Raw genomic sequence first — 15,433 nt, 5'->3', positions numbered from 1 at the left:
CCAGTAGAAAACATAAATACATTTATCAATCTATTAATATGACTATTGATGTCTATATACCTACAAGTAGACTTACAGTCCTATGTTATGACATATTTTTCAGCCCACAGCCAATGTTTAACACTTACGATTCAGTGGAAATGTAACACTATCTTAAAAAAAACCTACTTAAAAGCTTCAGGGTTCAAAACTTAGAGCTCAGGTAATCATGCATTAGGGGAACTTCTAATTTGAACAGAAGTCTTATTCTAAATTGAGCTATTGTATCTATCAATCACTTTCTGAAGTGTTGTATATTAGATTCTTCCTAAGTAGGCAATATCTGCTTTTATAGCTGATTATCAGCATTTCTTATTTTCAGTTATACAGATCCTCACAGATACATCTGTATATGTTCCTTTCCCTTTGACGCATACATACATATTTGAAAATAATTTATATTATTCAAATAAACATGAAAAATTACTTTTGCTTCTGTAAGCACTAGGACTAAGGGTTACCTGAGTTTAGATTAATAAAGTTGCCAGAAACAAAATAAGCATGAATGAACTATGATGATTATATTATGTTTTATCTGCTTGCCTCAGAAATATTCTCTTTTGACCAGTAAATATTCCAAGCCTTTTAATGAAAACATTCTGCTTAAGGAAGAGGAGACTGACCAGATGATCTCTAAGAACATTCCCACTAAATACCCATGGTCTAAATTTATAGTCACCTTTTGCATTATCTGTTTAACATTTCCTATCATGATTGAAAATGAATATTAATGATGTTTACTTAAATCACACTACAATTGGTATTTGGGAGATTTTGATATAAGAATAAGATTTTCAATTTCATTGTCTTAAAATACTAAACTCATTTTGTTTCACATAATATGTTTTCTTTCTTTCTTTGTTATTTTTAAGTGAATGTATGGTTTTCTACACACACACATACACACACACACAGTGCAAATTTCTAAGGCAATAACCTTCACTCTAATTTAGTATTAGGTTTCTGAGGTACCAGGAGCTTGATTGCCTCCTAAATGTCTGAAAACACATGATTAACAACTCATCCATTGCCTTCCAACTGAAAAGAATCACTCTTACCGTATAGCCCTCGGTATACTGAAAAGGAGCCCTGGAACTTTCGTCTGCTGTTGGACTCAGAGGCTTGGGGTCAGACATAGAACGCTGCATCATCTTGGCTGTCTTAGGACTTGCTGGGGGAACTTTAGCCATATCTGGATGCAGTACTTTCTGTGGACTTATATCATCAGGGAGGGGTTTTTCATAAGGTACAAAGGCTGATTCTAAGGCTTTGCCTGGTGAAAGTGGTGAGATGGGTGAATAAAGGACTTTGGGGGATTTGGGTGGGGAAGGAGCCAGCTGTACTGTGGAATCTGCTCGGAGGTGAGATGAATAACCAATCTCTAAAGGTGTTGGGCGTTTCTTGTCTTTGGGTGGAGATGTGGCACTCAGATATTGAGGACTTTGTGTGTCTGAATCTGCTTCTGTTTGACATCCTAAACTGCCCCCTTTGTAAGTCTTTTCAGGTGCTGAAATGTGTTTAATTATTTCTACCTTGGCATCCACTCGTGCCCGTATGGAGGGTGTTCTTATGGTTCCAACTGGTTCAGTTTGCACAGATATCTCTGCTACCGTTTGAACTGCTATGCTGGAGACTTTGGAAAGGGGTTTGGTCTTGTCAGCCTCTGCCATGCTGTCACCATATTTCCCTACACGAGCTTTCCTCCTTGCTCTAGTAGGCATATCCCACTCATCCTGATCTTCATCATCAGTTTGGACGCTTGTATCCACACTCTTTTTAGTTCTCCTTCTTCTACTCACATAGCTCCGATCTGTGGCATCTTCGTCATCCGTTTGTACACCACTGTCCACTATCTTTTTAAAACTTCGGGGATCATCTGCCATATTTTCTCCCATCTCATCATATGGTCCTCGGACTTTAGCTCCAGAACTTCTCTTTTTGGGTTGTTTTTCCTCTTTCACAACAACATCTGTTAGAGGTATTTCTGAAACAGTGCTCAGGATACCAGGTGGGGCAATGTACTGGGTGACACCATCAGACTGAACAGTGTACCATCCTTGGCTCTGTGGTATTTCAATTGCCACAACACCTGAGGCTGTGGTGGTTGCATCTTCAGTTGCCCAAAATTGAGTCCCTTCTGGGGCAGCATACTGACCTTCCAAAATTGCCTGCTCTGTAGTGGTTTGTGGAGAAGCAGTTCCAGAAGGGTCATAGTTATACTGGTAGATTTGGCGAATCTTTTGCTCCTCCAGCTGCTGGTGAAGTTGTTGCTGCAGCTGTTGGATCTGCTCAAGCTGTAACTGTTGCTGAGCTAACGTCTCCTGCCTCATCATGAACTGGGCTTGCCGCTCTTCTTCTTGCTGATAGAGAAGGTGCTGCTTCATAGACTGCAGCTCCTCCAGCTTTTTCTGAACCATGATCTTCTCTTGTTCTCGGAATCTTTGAATTTCCTGACGTTCCCACTCCAATTCCTCAGCAAAGCGCTGTTGCTTAATTTTCTCCAGTTCCAGGAGCTCACGCTCCAAGTCTAGCTGCTGCTGTTGTTTATCTTCTTCAGGGACAATTAAAAGAGCACTTTCATCTCCCACCACTTCAGGAAACACATCGGATGCTGTGGTTAAAGTGGGAACGGAGTCTATCGTCTCAGCAGTAAGAGATTCGATAGTAATAGTTTGCAAACTGGCACTGATATCAATACTAGTTACTGCAATGTCTGTTTCTGATGCACCCGTTGTTATAAAATATGATCTAGGCATTGGCTGGCTATGGTGAAGGGCAGATAATGAAGTCACGGCATCAGTTGTATGAATACCAGACAAATCCCTCACTGTGGTGCTGAAAATGGAGCCGGGTTGTGTGGTGATAGCAAACGTAGAGGGTGCCGGAGTTGCTACTGAAGAATAGACAACACCATCAGATGACCTCAAAACACTCCCCACACAATACTGGGGTCCTGGCGGTGGTGTCATCCTTGCTGTGGAATACTGTGGGGTACTAATCCCAACTCCTGAAATGACTTGTCTTGTTTCTGGATATGGACCTGTGGTCTTGCTTGAATAATCCATTACCTCACCTGAAATACAGGGCAGAGTTATAGTCCAGTTCCCAGAATGAATGATGCTTTTTGAGTCTGAAAGCCCTCTCATCTTGATGAACATAATGAATGAGACTGCATGCAAATCCACAGGTTAACCTAATTAAATGCAGAATAAAAGCAATGTTGGACATGCAGGCACATGCAGGTGATTTTGAGCAGAACAAATTTTTTAAAAATGAAGAAACAAAAGCGCACATGTACTCCAAAATATGCTGCTAAAACATCCAAAGAAAGAAAAAAAGTAACAAAACTGGAAAAGGAGCCACATTTTTATCCTGAAATGAGATGAGGAACACCATAATGATATTTCAAGGAAAGGTCTGCTGCCACATCATACTGACCTGTAGTAATTCTCCCTGAAGTCAGATCTACTGCTGTATCAGTTCCTTCAGTATAATCAAAAGCATTCTTACTTTTATAGAAAAAATGTCCAGCTTCTGCTAAATTTGTGTCAGACATGGAAGGCTTCATTCCCCCAATCCCTCTATAACCATATGGCCCTGATCGATCATACTGATAGTGGTCATCCCTGTAACCAAAACGATCCTCCGGAAGAGTAGTTGCAGGCTGCTGTGCTGTGCAGCTCCTTCCGAATGGTAATTTATAAACCACATCACAGCACACAGCTCTTCTTCCTGCAGTCAAATCAACAGGTTTTTCGTCATCTTCGATTATTTTGGTCATCACACTTGAAGTAGATTCATCCATTGTTACAACTGTTCTATGAGACTTGGTTGTGCTGAGATCCACTACTTCCCCATCAGTGATCCCCTGGGATATGGTGCTATCAGTCCATCCATTTGTGACACCAACAGGAGGCACAGTGACAGGTTTTGTAATAGCCGATGTCATTGCATGTGCTGAAGTACCTAGAGATAAGTTTATTGGCGCTTCTTCCCTAACCGTAGGGAAGACCTGGTCACTTGGTATCCTATATGGGGGCTCAGCATGCTTTGATGTTGTAAGTGGGAGTGGTGTTGCCATTACATGTTCCACACCCACTAGGCTTTCTGTGCCTGGAGTGTAACTTGCACTAGCTGTGCATGTAACAAAGGTCACTGTCTCAGTGGCCAGAGATATAGGAGTCACTGTTGATGATGTTGCACTAAGATTTATAATAGAGGGTTGGACAGCACTAATTTGTTTCCCATAAACTTCATTTGTTGTAATCTGTCTTTTCACATCCATTGCAGAAGCAGAAAGATCTATACATTTTTCAGTTGTTTTAACTTCTACTTTTGGTACTGTACGCAAATCAATTACATCACCAACAAGTTGCAGTCTTCCATCTTCTTTATACTGAGGCTTCTCTAAATGTAGGTTATCTAGAGCAAGAGGCTCTGGAGGAATTGTTATGGAAATGCTGCTGAGATCAACACTAGGAGCTGTACTTCTGGTTGCTGAAACCTCAGTCTTGGAAACTTCAGTTGTGAGAAACTGTGCAACTGATGTGGGAGCTGCTTGAAATGAAGAGGGTGCTGTGACAGGGGTGGCAGAAAATGTCTGCAAAGCTCCAGAGATATACAGGGTCTGTTCTGAAGAACCTGGAATTTCTACAGCTGTCACAGGAGGAACTACAGAAAACACCGGTTCAACAGAAACCAGATCTTTGGAGGGTGATCCCAAGGGCCAACTGGTAATAACTTGACTAGCTGAAGCATCTGTTGGAGTCCCAGGTTCGGATGGCAATGTAATAACTACATACGTTTCCGTGAGGGATTTGGAAAATCTCGGTGAGGACTTGTTGGAGTGTGGGGAAAGTGGGGAGGTAGGGGAAGGCAATTTATAATCTGCTGAAGTCACTAAATTTAAGGTCATACTTGAAGTTAAAGATAGACCTGTTGGTTTGGGATGTATATCTGTTGGTTTTTGTGTAGTTGTTGGAAGCTGAGGAATCACTGGCTTGGGGGCGATTGGAGGTTTGCTTGGCTCAGGCCTATGGGTAAATACAAGTCCAGATGGAATTGAAGATGGCTTAGGAGGAACAGGAGGAGGTGCAGTGGTAGCTATTCTTGTTACAGGTAATCCATTACTTCTCAGAATAGCTGTGGTCTCTACAGTAGTAATAGCATCAAACAGAGGTGTAGCTGTAGTCACTGGAGCTGTAACTGTTAACTTTTTTTTAGGATGAATAGTTGGTTTAGGTGAAGTTGGTGGAGGAAGTGGTGGGGGAGGAGGGGGTGGTGGTGGTGGAGGAGGAGGAGGAGGAGGGGGAGGAGGTGGAGGAGGTTGAGCTGATATATCCAAAGAAGAACTTCTCAGGAATGGGCGAGGTTTAGTTGGAAGAGAGGGAACAGAAGGACTGCCAGATGGTAACTGAGATGCAGGTTTTTCCTGACCAAAGTCTTCTCCAGATGTAAAGTATGTAGTTGAAAGCTGCTCTTTCATTGGAAGGGCTATTACAGAGGAAGGTGATTGATCAAACACAGTTTTGGATAAGCTAGTTTTTGTTAGTTCAGCCTCCAACTCCTTTTTATCTCTGTAAGCTTCCAAAACTTCCAGAATGATTCCATTCCCAGTTTCCTTCTTGGCTTTCTTCAATGGGTCCTTCTCAGATATAGGTAAGTCAGTAGAAATAGTGTCAGCAACTGGCCCCTCTGGTTTAGATCCTACAGATTCTGTGATAGAAGGTACCATATCAGATAAAGAAATAACATGATCAGCATCAGCTCTACCTTCTGGTGTAGTAGTCCTATCTAAAGACACACTTATTTCTTCTGGATAGTCTATAATGCTGCCTGGAAAATAAGTTGATGAAGAAATTTCCTCTGAATCTTCAAATTTAGTTATTATGTCCACTGGCTCTGTATAAACTGTGGTTATGCTATCCAGGGTAGTAACAGGTGAGGAGCTATCAGTGGTACCGACGGAAGAAACAGATGATGTGAGAGAAGGTGTGTCAGAGGGTGGGACAGATGTAGCACTTTCTGAAGGCTCCGAATAGGTCAAAATCAGTGATTCATGGGCAATTATCTCTTGAATTTCTCTTGTATAATTGGTTACATATTCATCCTCAATTTCTTCTGTTGAAAAATGTTGGGTTACTTTAACATCCGGGATAGAGAGTGTTGTACTGCTGGTTGAATCTGTAAGAGATGCTCCTGAGAGAACACTTGATGTCAAAGATGCATCGGGCATTCTATCAAAGTCCAAGGTGGACTCTGTCATATCGTCACCAATGGTGGGTTGGGTTGGGCTGGATCCAGGTGTTAACTGCATCTGTTGCCTCTTCATAAGTTCTTCATAGGCAGCATCAGCATCTAGTAGTTTTTTTTCTTCTCCTGTAGAAGTTACCATAGTACCCAGATCCACTATCTCGTGGCTTTCTGGGATGATAAAAGAGCTTGAAACAATATCTTCTTGAGGCATAACAGAATGTAAGCTTTCTAACTCATAAAATTCTTTTTGCAGATCTGTAATTTTCTGCATTGGATCTTCATAAAGCTGTTCTGAAAGTCTTATCTTTTGCTCTCTTCCTCTCTGCTGCATAAATCCATTTTCTTCTTCTTGCCTTGTTAGCAGACTTCCATCTACTGATCCATTATATGTGTCTTCTACTAAGGATTCATAAATATAATCTTCTATTAGCATGCCACCGTACAAAGGCTCTTTTTCAAACACTTCATCTCGTTCATTCGCAGCTGGAAAAGCTTTATATTTGTGTGTTTTATGCATCATTTCTTCATATATCTCCTCAGCACTTTTTAATGCCTTTTGGCTACCTTCTTTCTGCATAACAGATTGCTCATCTGTTGGTGAGTATAATGACACAGCTGTGGGCAATTTATAAACTTTTTGTACTTCTATTATTTTTTCTGGGCTTATTTCAAAACCTTCTGGGTCTGATTCTATGCTAGGTGAATATTCAGAACAAGAAGATCTATGGAGCTCCTCCATTTCTGCGGCCTGACGTAACTCTTCTGTTGGAGATGCATCTTCAATAGGAGAGAGATTACTAGGTGGTGTCTTTGGTCTTTCCCTTCTTCTCTGAGCTCGAAGTTCATCTTTGTCTTTCTTTGATTTTTTACTAGAACTCTTTCTTTGTTGCTGTTCTATTTCCCTCTGTTTTTCTTGCTCCTTTAATAATTCTTCTTCCTCTCTCAATTCTTCTTCCTCTGAAGAATCTTCAATAGTAGGCAAAAGAGGGCCATGTGTTCTGTGCCGAGCTTTGCGTTGCTGTTTGCTCTCTCCTTTTTTGTGACTCGGGCTACTGTCACTGTCCTCATCAAGTGATGATACTGATGTAGGGGATGTACCAGGAGTAAAGCTGGACGCATGAAGACTAGAAGATCCCTCTCCCCTTGACCTATCTTCAGGTGAGTCTGTCAGGCTTTCCATTTCTAATTCTGGCTCTTCATCAAAAAACAAAGCTGTTTTTTTCTGTGATGACTCTGCAGAATATTTATCTGCTATTGTACTATTGAGCTCAATTGTTTTAAATCGGCGTAGCCCTCCTCCTCCAGCAACTACAAGTTCTTCACTTTCCTGACTTTTAGTTTCTCTGTATTTAAGTTCAGGACTTTCATCATATGCTTCATCATCTTCATCATGCCATGAGTGACGTCTTCCTGCATCATCATCAATGCTTGTGCTAGTTTTTCGAGTCAGTCGTCTGTGTTTCCCTGCTGCTATTTTGCCTTTTCCCTTTGTTTCTTCCTTTTTCTGGTTATCAGTACTGCTACTAATCTCTTTGAGCTGGTTCCTGATGAACTCATCATCTTCAGAACCTGAAGCGTCTTCATCAGCACTCATTTCTATGATTTGTTTTCTAATGAAATCCTCCTCTTCCCCTGATCCTTGGCTGTCTTCCTGTTTATATTCATCACTGCTTGATGAGCCAACACTAGTTCTTCGTTTTCTTTGTGGAACAGGTGAGTTTTCACTTTCACTACTGTCTTCAACAGAATCATAAGGCTCTCTTCTAGTAGTTACATCATCAACAAACTCAGACTTTTCTTTATGGTCCTTGCTGGAAGGAATACCTTGTTGGCTATCTTTTTTAAATGTGTCTTTCCTTTCTTCTTGACTTTCTTTGATCCCCTCTTCTGAAATAGTAATTTCCAAGGTTTCAGATAAAATCTGTGTTTTCTGATGGTCTTTAGGCTGTTCTGAAGAAACCACATGGGGTTTTGTTTTCTTTTCCGACTTTTCATCAACAAGTGTACTTGCTTGAGCTTCCAAAATGGATAGGACTGTACTTTCTAACTTAGCCAAATCTGAGGGGCTGGAAGGGCTGCTTTCTTGTGAAAAAGAGTCCTTTTTTAGTCCCTTGAGAATATCCTTTTCATCAGTTGGAATAAGACTTGGAATTTCACCAAGTGAGCTTGATATTCCATCAGAAGAATATCCTGTGTCACTCAGACCTTGAGGGCTTTTAGGCTGCTGAGAACTTGAGGTGTCTGATTTGTCATCTTCCTTTTCCTAAGCAGGGAGATAAAGACACAGGAAAACTTAACATGGTTAAACTAAAAACATGGCCTCTCCATTACTCCCAAATAACTATCAGAAACTAAAAAATAATTTTGGAATTTTTTTTCCAACCATATGTCAGTATTTTTTAAAAATCTGCATGAGAAAAAAATTGTTGATATGTGTTAAGGTTAGTTTCCATTTGAACTAAATTTCATTAAATATCAATTCTGAATGACATTTGATCTTCTTTCATAAATACTCTACCCTTTCACATTTCAATGTCATTTTCCCTCAAAAATATGATTATTTTTCTCAATAAATATGCGTTAGGATAAAGTTTATAAATTGTGATGAAGATGTTTCATGCTAAATTTTATATTAATATAATTTATACTTTTGGATTATGAGGTCTGGGAAAGTTCAAGAAAGTATCAGACAATGAGCTTTGTGCCTGGCTACAAGTTGTATGGGATGTTAGAGAATTTACTGAACAACAAAAAAAAAGCAAGTAACATGCCATAGTAACATATGTGCTATGTACCATAAATAATTGTATCATTCTTGTCAAATGATTCAAACAAGGCACAGCTTTTAAAAGACATTTTGAAAGTTATGAACCACTATATATACTTGTTATTGTTGTTAATATTGTTACTCTATATCATTTGGAATGAATGTTTAGAAATTATGTACTTTGAAAACACTATGCAATAATTGATCTGACGCATCAGTTCAATTAAAGAGAAATATCCAGCTATTACTTTTGTAGAGTTGTTCATCACATTTATCTTCAGCATCCCAACTCAAAAGTGTTTCACTAATATCACCTACAAATATCTTCTGACTTTGAAATCTTGTTTTATCTTCAAAAGCAGCTTCCTTAAACAATAAATAGCTTTTGTGAATGGGAGCATGGGCTTTCCAGAGATCTAGGACACTTAGAGACATGCCACAGCCTTGAACTTGTTGCCTTTCTTGGGATATGATGATGCCATGACTCAACTTAAGTTCAAAAATCATAGATGCCTTAAATAAAAATTAAACATAGAGAATTGCTGCATAAAGACTTTTTTGTTCATTAAAAATATATACGAACAGAATGAAACTGATTCAGTTAGTTGCCCTATGTGAAGGAGAGTGTCACAATAGTCTCACAGCCTACAGAAAGGAGGGGTTAGGAAATCAGCTGCTTAAAAATTATAGTTTTATATAATGGATTCTGAAGGTTCTACTAATATTTTCCAGAAAAGATTAGGACCAGACATATAAAATGTAACAAAGGAAATTAAGTGATATTAGACAGAAAATTAATACACATAAATATCAAAATACCAACCCTGCAATCTCCATTATGTGCCTTCTCCTTGTGTTCATGCTTTTCTTCTTCACTAAGTACTATGTCCTACCCACTCATTCCTCCTCCCACTCATTGCCTGGTCTCCTCCCTCCACACTCCTCACAGGATTTCATCATTATTTACCAGTGGTGGTAATGCTGCAATGATTTTTCTTCCCCGAGTGATTCTTGAATATTTTGAAGTGGCAAGTCTGCAAACTGTTTACTCTCCAATCTTTTTTTTTCCTTTTCCTTCCAATAACCCCCAGCCATTTACTGAGCTGCAGACCAGTCAGTGAGAGGCAGTGAGAAACAGAGTCCCATTTAGATCACATAGTGGTATATCTTAAGGCCTTCACTAGTAGTGGAGAATGTGCCAAGACATATCTACACTGGCAAATTTGGTTTTGCTTTTTTCAAAAATGCCTTCTGTACTGAAGGCAAACAAAACTTTTTGAATACTATTGAAGGTGAGAACTGAATTCTAGATGACATATAAAACTTTGAAAAGGCGAACTCCCATTCACAATTGCTACAAAGAGAACAAAATAGCTAGGAATACAACTAAGAAGGAATGTGAAGGACCTCTTCAAGGAGAACTACAAACCACTGCTCAACGAAATAAGAGAGGAAAAAAACAGATGGGAAAACATTCCATACTCATGGTTAGAAAGAATCAATATTGTGAAAATGGCCATACTGCCCAAAGTAATTTATGGATTCAATGCTATACCCATCAAGCTACCACTGAACTATCACAGAACTGGAAAAAATCACCTTAAACTTCATATGGAACCAAAAAAGAGTCCACATAGCCAAGACAATACTAAGCAAAAAAAGAAAAAAAAGCAAAGTTGGAAACATCAAGCTACCTGACTTCAAACTATACTAAAAGGTTACAGTAATAAAAACAGCATGGTACTGGTACCAAAACAGAGATAAAGTTTAATAGAACAGAACAGAGGCCTTGGAGGCAATGCCATACATCTACAACCATCTGATCTTTGACAAAAGTGACAAAAGAAATGCAGAAAGGATTCCCTGTTTAATAAATGGTGTTGGAAAAACTGGCTAGCCACGTGCAGAAAGCTGAAATGTCTTCAAAAGAAGACATTCATCCAGTCAACAAACATGAAAAATGCTCATCACCACTGGTTATTAGAGAAATGCAAATCAAAAACCACATTGAGATAATATCTCATGCCAGTTAGAATGGTGTTCATTTAAAAAATCTTGTGACAACAGATGCTGGAGAGGATTTGGAGAAATAGGAACACTTTTACACTGTTGGTGGGAGTGTAAATTATTGCAACCATTGTGGAAGACAGAATGATGATTCCTCAAGGATCTAGAACTAGATCCATTTGACCCAGCAATCCCATTACTGGGTATATACCCAAAGGATTATAAATCATTCTATTATAAAGACACATGCACATGTGTGTTCACTGTAGCACTGTATTTGCATTTACAATAGCAAAGACTTGGAACCAACCCAAATGCCCTCAAGGATAGACTGCATAAAGAAAATGTGGCACATATACACCTTGGAATACTATGCAGCCATTAAAAACGATGAGTTCATGTTCTTTGCAGGGACACAAATGAAGCTGGAAGCCATCATTCTCAGCAAATTGACATAAGAATAGAAAAACAAACATTGCATATTCTCACTTGTAAGTGGGTGTTGAATAATGAGAAAACATGGACACAGGGAGGGAAACATCACACACTGGGGCCTGTTGGGGGGCAAGGGGGCTAAGGAAGAGATAGCAGGGAGTGGGGGGATTGGGGAAGGATGGCATTAGGATAAATACCTAATATAGGCAACAGGGGGATGGATACAGCAAACTACCACAGCCCATGTATACCTATGTAACAGTCCTGCACAACCCGCACATGTACCCCAGAACTTAAAGTATAATAAAAATAAAAAATAAATAGTTTTCAGGAAAAAAAAAAAAACTGTGGAAAGAAAAGATGCAGTGTTAATTTTTTGTTTAATTTTACCAAAGCCATTTATTTTGATGGTCTAAAATTAAACAATGAATGTAAATTTTCAGTAATTTATATAAAGTTTACATTAATACAGATTACTGATCTGAGTGTTTGAAACACTCCAAACAAAATTAAGCCAATAAAATTAAGTGGACCTGGAGTGAAAGATTGGGTGCTGTCACCTAAGCACTATAATATGGGAATACTTCTCACTAGAGAAACCTGATTATTTTTTATCCTTTCTGATGATGCAGCAATATATTGGCTATATGTAACTTGAATACTAACCCTCAGATCATTTTAATCAGAAATAAAAGTACTTGCTAAAGAATGTCCCAAGTTTGGTTTCTATGGGGAGTGTAGTTTAGTATATTATATCAAATAAAGATTTAAACAGTATTTTGTTTACATATATAAGTAAAAATAAAATTCTATAGCAATATGACTTTTAAAATATTAAACTCCAAATTTAAAAACGTGTATGTAAATTTCAAATTGTTATATTTCAGGATTAATTTTAATGCTACTCAACAAGCACATTTTGAAAAGACAGGATTGAGGCTAGGCATGATGGCTCACACCTGTAAACCCAGCCCTGTGGGAGGCCAAGGCTGGTGGATCACAAGGTCAAGAGATCGAGACCATTCTGGCCAATGTGGTAAAACCCTGTCTCTACTAAAAATATAAAAATTAGCAGGGTGTGGCGGCACATGCCTGCAGTCCCAGCTACTCAGGAGGCTGAGGCACAAGAATCACTTGAACCCAGGAGGTGGAGGTTGTAGTGAGCCGAGATTGCGCCACTGCACTCCAGCCTGGCGACAGAGTGAGACTTTGTCTCAAAGAAAAAAGAAAGATAGGAATGAATGAAGTGACAAAATGATGCAACAACAAAGAAATGAATGACACAAATGACAACTAAATTAATGAATAAATAATACACATAGAGTAAAATATTATACCAAGCGTTTGAAACAGCAGTAAGAGTTGCTAAGAGAGATGGATAATCACAATAATGAAAAGCCAGTATGCTAAAAGTGTCATAGGAAAAAATATCTTCTGCAGTGGGTGAGAGCATAGTCTTTATAATCAGAGCTAAACTATAATTCTAGTTCTTCTGCCTTCCAGCTATGTGACCTTGAGCATGGAAATTCAGTTTCCCCATCTTTACTAAAGCTATCATAATATTAACCTTATTAATAGTTGTATAAATAATTAAGTACTTAACATAGCAGCCAGAATATAGTAAGAGGTAAATTAAGACTATTATTTTGATTGTATATTAAAAACTAATTAAGAAACTAATCATTGCAGTGAATTCTGCATCAGGAAAACTGACTACCACTAGGGAACAGAAGGGCAGAGTTATGAAGATGTGCTAGCAAAGTGGTCCAGAGGTTCAGGTGGGATTTTTCTGACAGTTGATATGAAGGTGCAGCATCAGTGCACATAGAAAAACTGAGAACAGGTTCAGAAAGGAGAAAGCATAAGCTATGTTCAGGAATCACACAAAAGAATATTTCACTGTTTTTCTTTAATTTCTCCCCATGGGGAATGTTAGAGGTTGCTGGAAAGTTGTGTTGGAGCCAGATTCCAGAAGGCTGAGAAAGCCAACTAAACCATTTAGACAGGAATCTCCGCTGTGGGGTGCAGATACCCTGGTAGCTATGCAAAGTACTTCAATGGAATACAATGAGAAGACACTAGGATTGTAGTTGTATTTTAAAATCCAAAATGGAAGATAAATTACATTGCACTAATATTTAATCAATAGATTGACAACACTATTATCTCACTTTGTCACATCAGTTGGTCACACCGTCTATGAGGAATCCTAGGAGAAAGCTGGAAGTTGTAAAGAGGCAACCGACGATAAAGAGAAGGTTCAGTGAGGCAATCACTTCACTTGCTCACCTTTATATTGAAGCTTATTGTTCAGTTATGCAGATCTATGGTTTATACAAATAAATTGGCTAGTTTTAACTAAACCAACTTTCCTATAATAGCTAAGTGGTAGAAAAAAACTGCTGCAAAAAATAATGTGTATAAGATAAAACTAGTAATGTAAGAAATACACACATGCACTCATAAGAAAGCTGACACTTTTCATATTGTTGCAAACTTTTTATCAGTTTTCATAACAAGGTGAGAACAATGATCATCAAATTAAATCAGATCTGACTTGAAGTTTGTAAAAAATGCTTGCCATCATCAGAAAAGCTGTTTGAAATCTGTTTCTGCACCTATTATTGCTAATAGCAAACCTTACCCTAAACACAGAACATGCTTTGGCGTCAAGCCAGTGGTATTATGACACCATCACAAGCCGCTGTAATTTTCAGCAAATATATTTTCTAGTACTTCAGAAGTTTTCACTACCTTGAATAATAATCATCTGGAATCTTCTTTTGAATTTTCTTGCTTAGCAAGAAAAATCACATAACATATGGGAAAATGTTTTGTTTTGTTTTGCTATAAAAAATGACTAAAGTAATATGTGGAATCAATATAGTGACAAATCAAACCACATTCCTTTGTCAGAAAAAATTGTTGCAAAAAACAAAGAAATAATTGTGGAAGGTTTTGGGGGAAAATTATTAGAACAAATTAAGTAGCAAAAGATCCAATACTAATAGAATCCAATTACAGAGATTTCTTTACATACTCAGTTTATAATATTCCCCATTTCTCTATAAGTAATAATAAAATACTTAAAGAATTACCATTGTGAACTCTCAAGGAAAAATATACCATTGAAGACATATGGTTATAGTGGAAGGACATTTGGAGTGGAGTGATTTAATTTAAAATGTATATATTTTAATAAAAAATATTAAAAATTGAGAAGTGATTTTTTTCCAATTGGAATTATATTTTTAAAGAATAAAGTTAGGGAGATAGCAGTACATATGAAAACATTTATTCACTACAAGTAAGCCAGAATTGGACAGAGTACCTCCAGATATTACTGATGTAGTAAACTGTATGCGAATGAGGCTTTTATATTTTGAAGAACATTTATGTTGTCCCAAGACGCAGAATAACTATGACATTATTTTTGACTATGACACAGATATTTACTGATTATTTCATGGAAAATTCATTAAAAAACTGCAGAATGTGAAGATTTGATCCTTTTTAATGAAAATAGAGGATAATAAGTGCTTTAATGTAATACAATACTTAGTAGGTATCAAGAAAGTAAACACCAGTTGTCAGCAGTATGCTGGGTATTAGCTATTTAGAGAAAAATAAACAGTATCTGTTTCTTTGAGAAAATTATAATGTGGAAACAGCTCTTTGAAGGTAAATATTTGGAAATCATCATATGATTTTGCTATATAAAATAACATATCTCACTTTTAAAAGTTATCATATCTGCTCATTTAACAAACTTTAAAACAGAATATTTTAACCTGTTTTAAAATCTTCCAAAGAAATCCAATGGGTTTTAAAACCATTTGCTGAAGAAGGATTTTAAAAGCCCTACATTTTCTGATAGGTAACAAACACAAATGATTGGTATTAAGGAAGGCTAACATTTATTTGTGTAAT

The 15,433-nt window shown here is 37.9% G+C and overlaps 1 protein-coding gene across 12 annotated transcripts in view; it reads right to left on the bottom strand.

Annotated features, from left to right (window-relative positions):
- PCLO (piccolo presynaptic cytomatrix protein) overlaps positions 1-15,433 on the bottom strand; it is a 419,413-nt gene that overhangs the window by 207,568 nt on the left and 196,412 nt on the right. For 10 of the 12 annotated variants that reach the window (XR_013524043.1, XR_013524044.1, XR_013524045.1 and 7 more), the window contains exons 5-6: positions 3,478-8,557; positions 1,098-3,112 (exon numbers count right to left, since the gene is read on the bottom strand). Coding sequence is in view for 9 of the 12 variants with exons in the window: in XM_035253964.3 (XP_035109855.3) it covers positions 1,098-3,112; positions 3,478-8,557 (7,095 nt within the window). In the remaining 3 variants the exon portion in view is untranslated. The remainder of the gene's footprint in view (positions 1-1,097; positions 3,113-3,477; positions 8,558-15,433) is intronic. The other 2 variants (XM_035253969.3, XM_035253970.3) reach the window with 2 other exon arrangements.

Source organism: Callithrix jacchus, chromosome 11 (assembly GCF_049354715.1).
Source record: "Callithrix jacchus isolate 240 chromosome 11, calJac240_pri, whole genome shotgun sequence".
Taxonomy (NCBI): Eukaryota; Metazoa; Chordata; class Mammalia; order Primates; family Cebidae; genus Callithrix; species Callithrix jacchus.
Note: the sequence above shows the minus strand (reverse complement) of the source record. Positions and strands in the feature narration are given on the sequence as shown.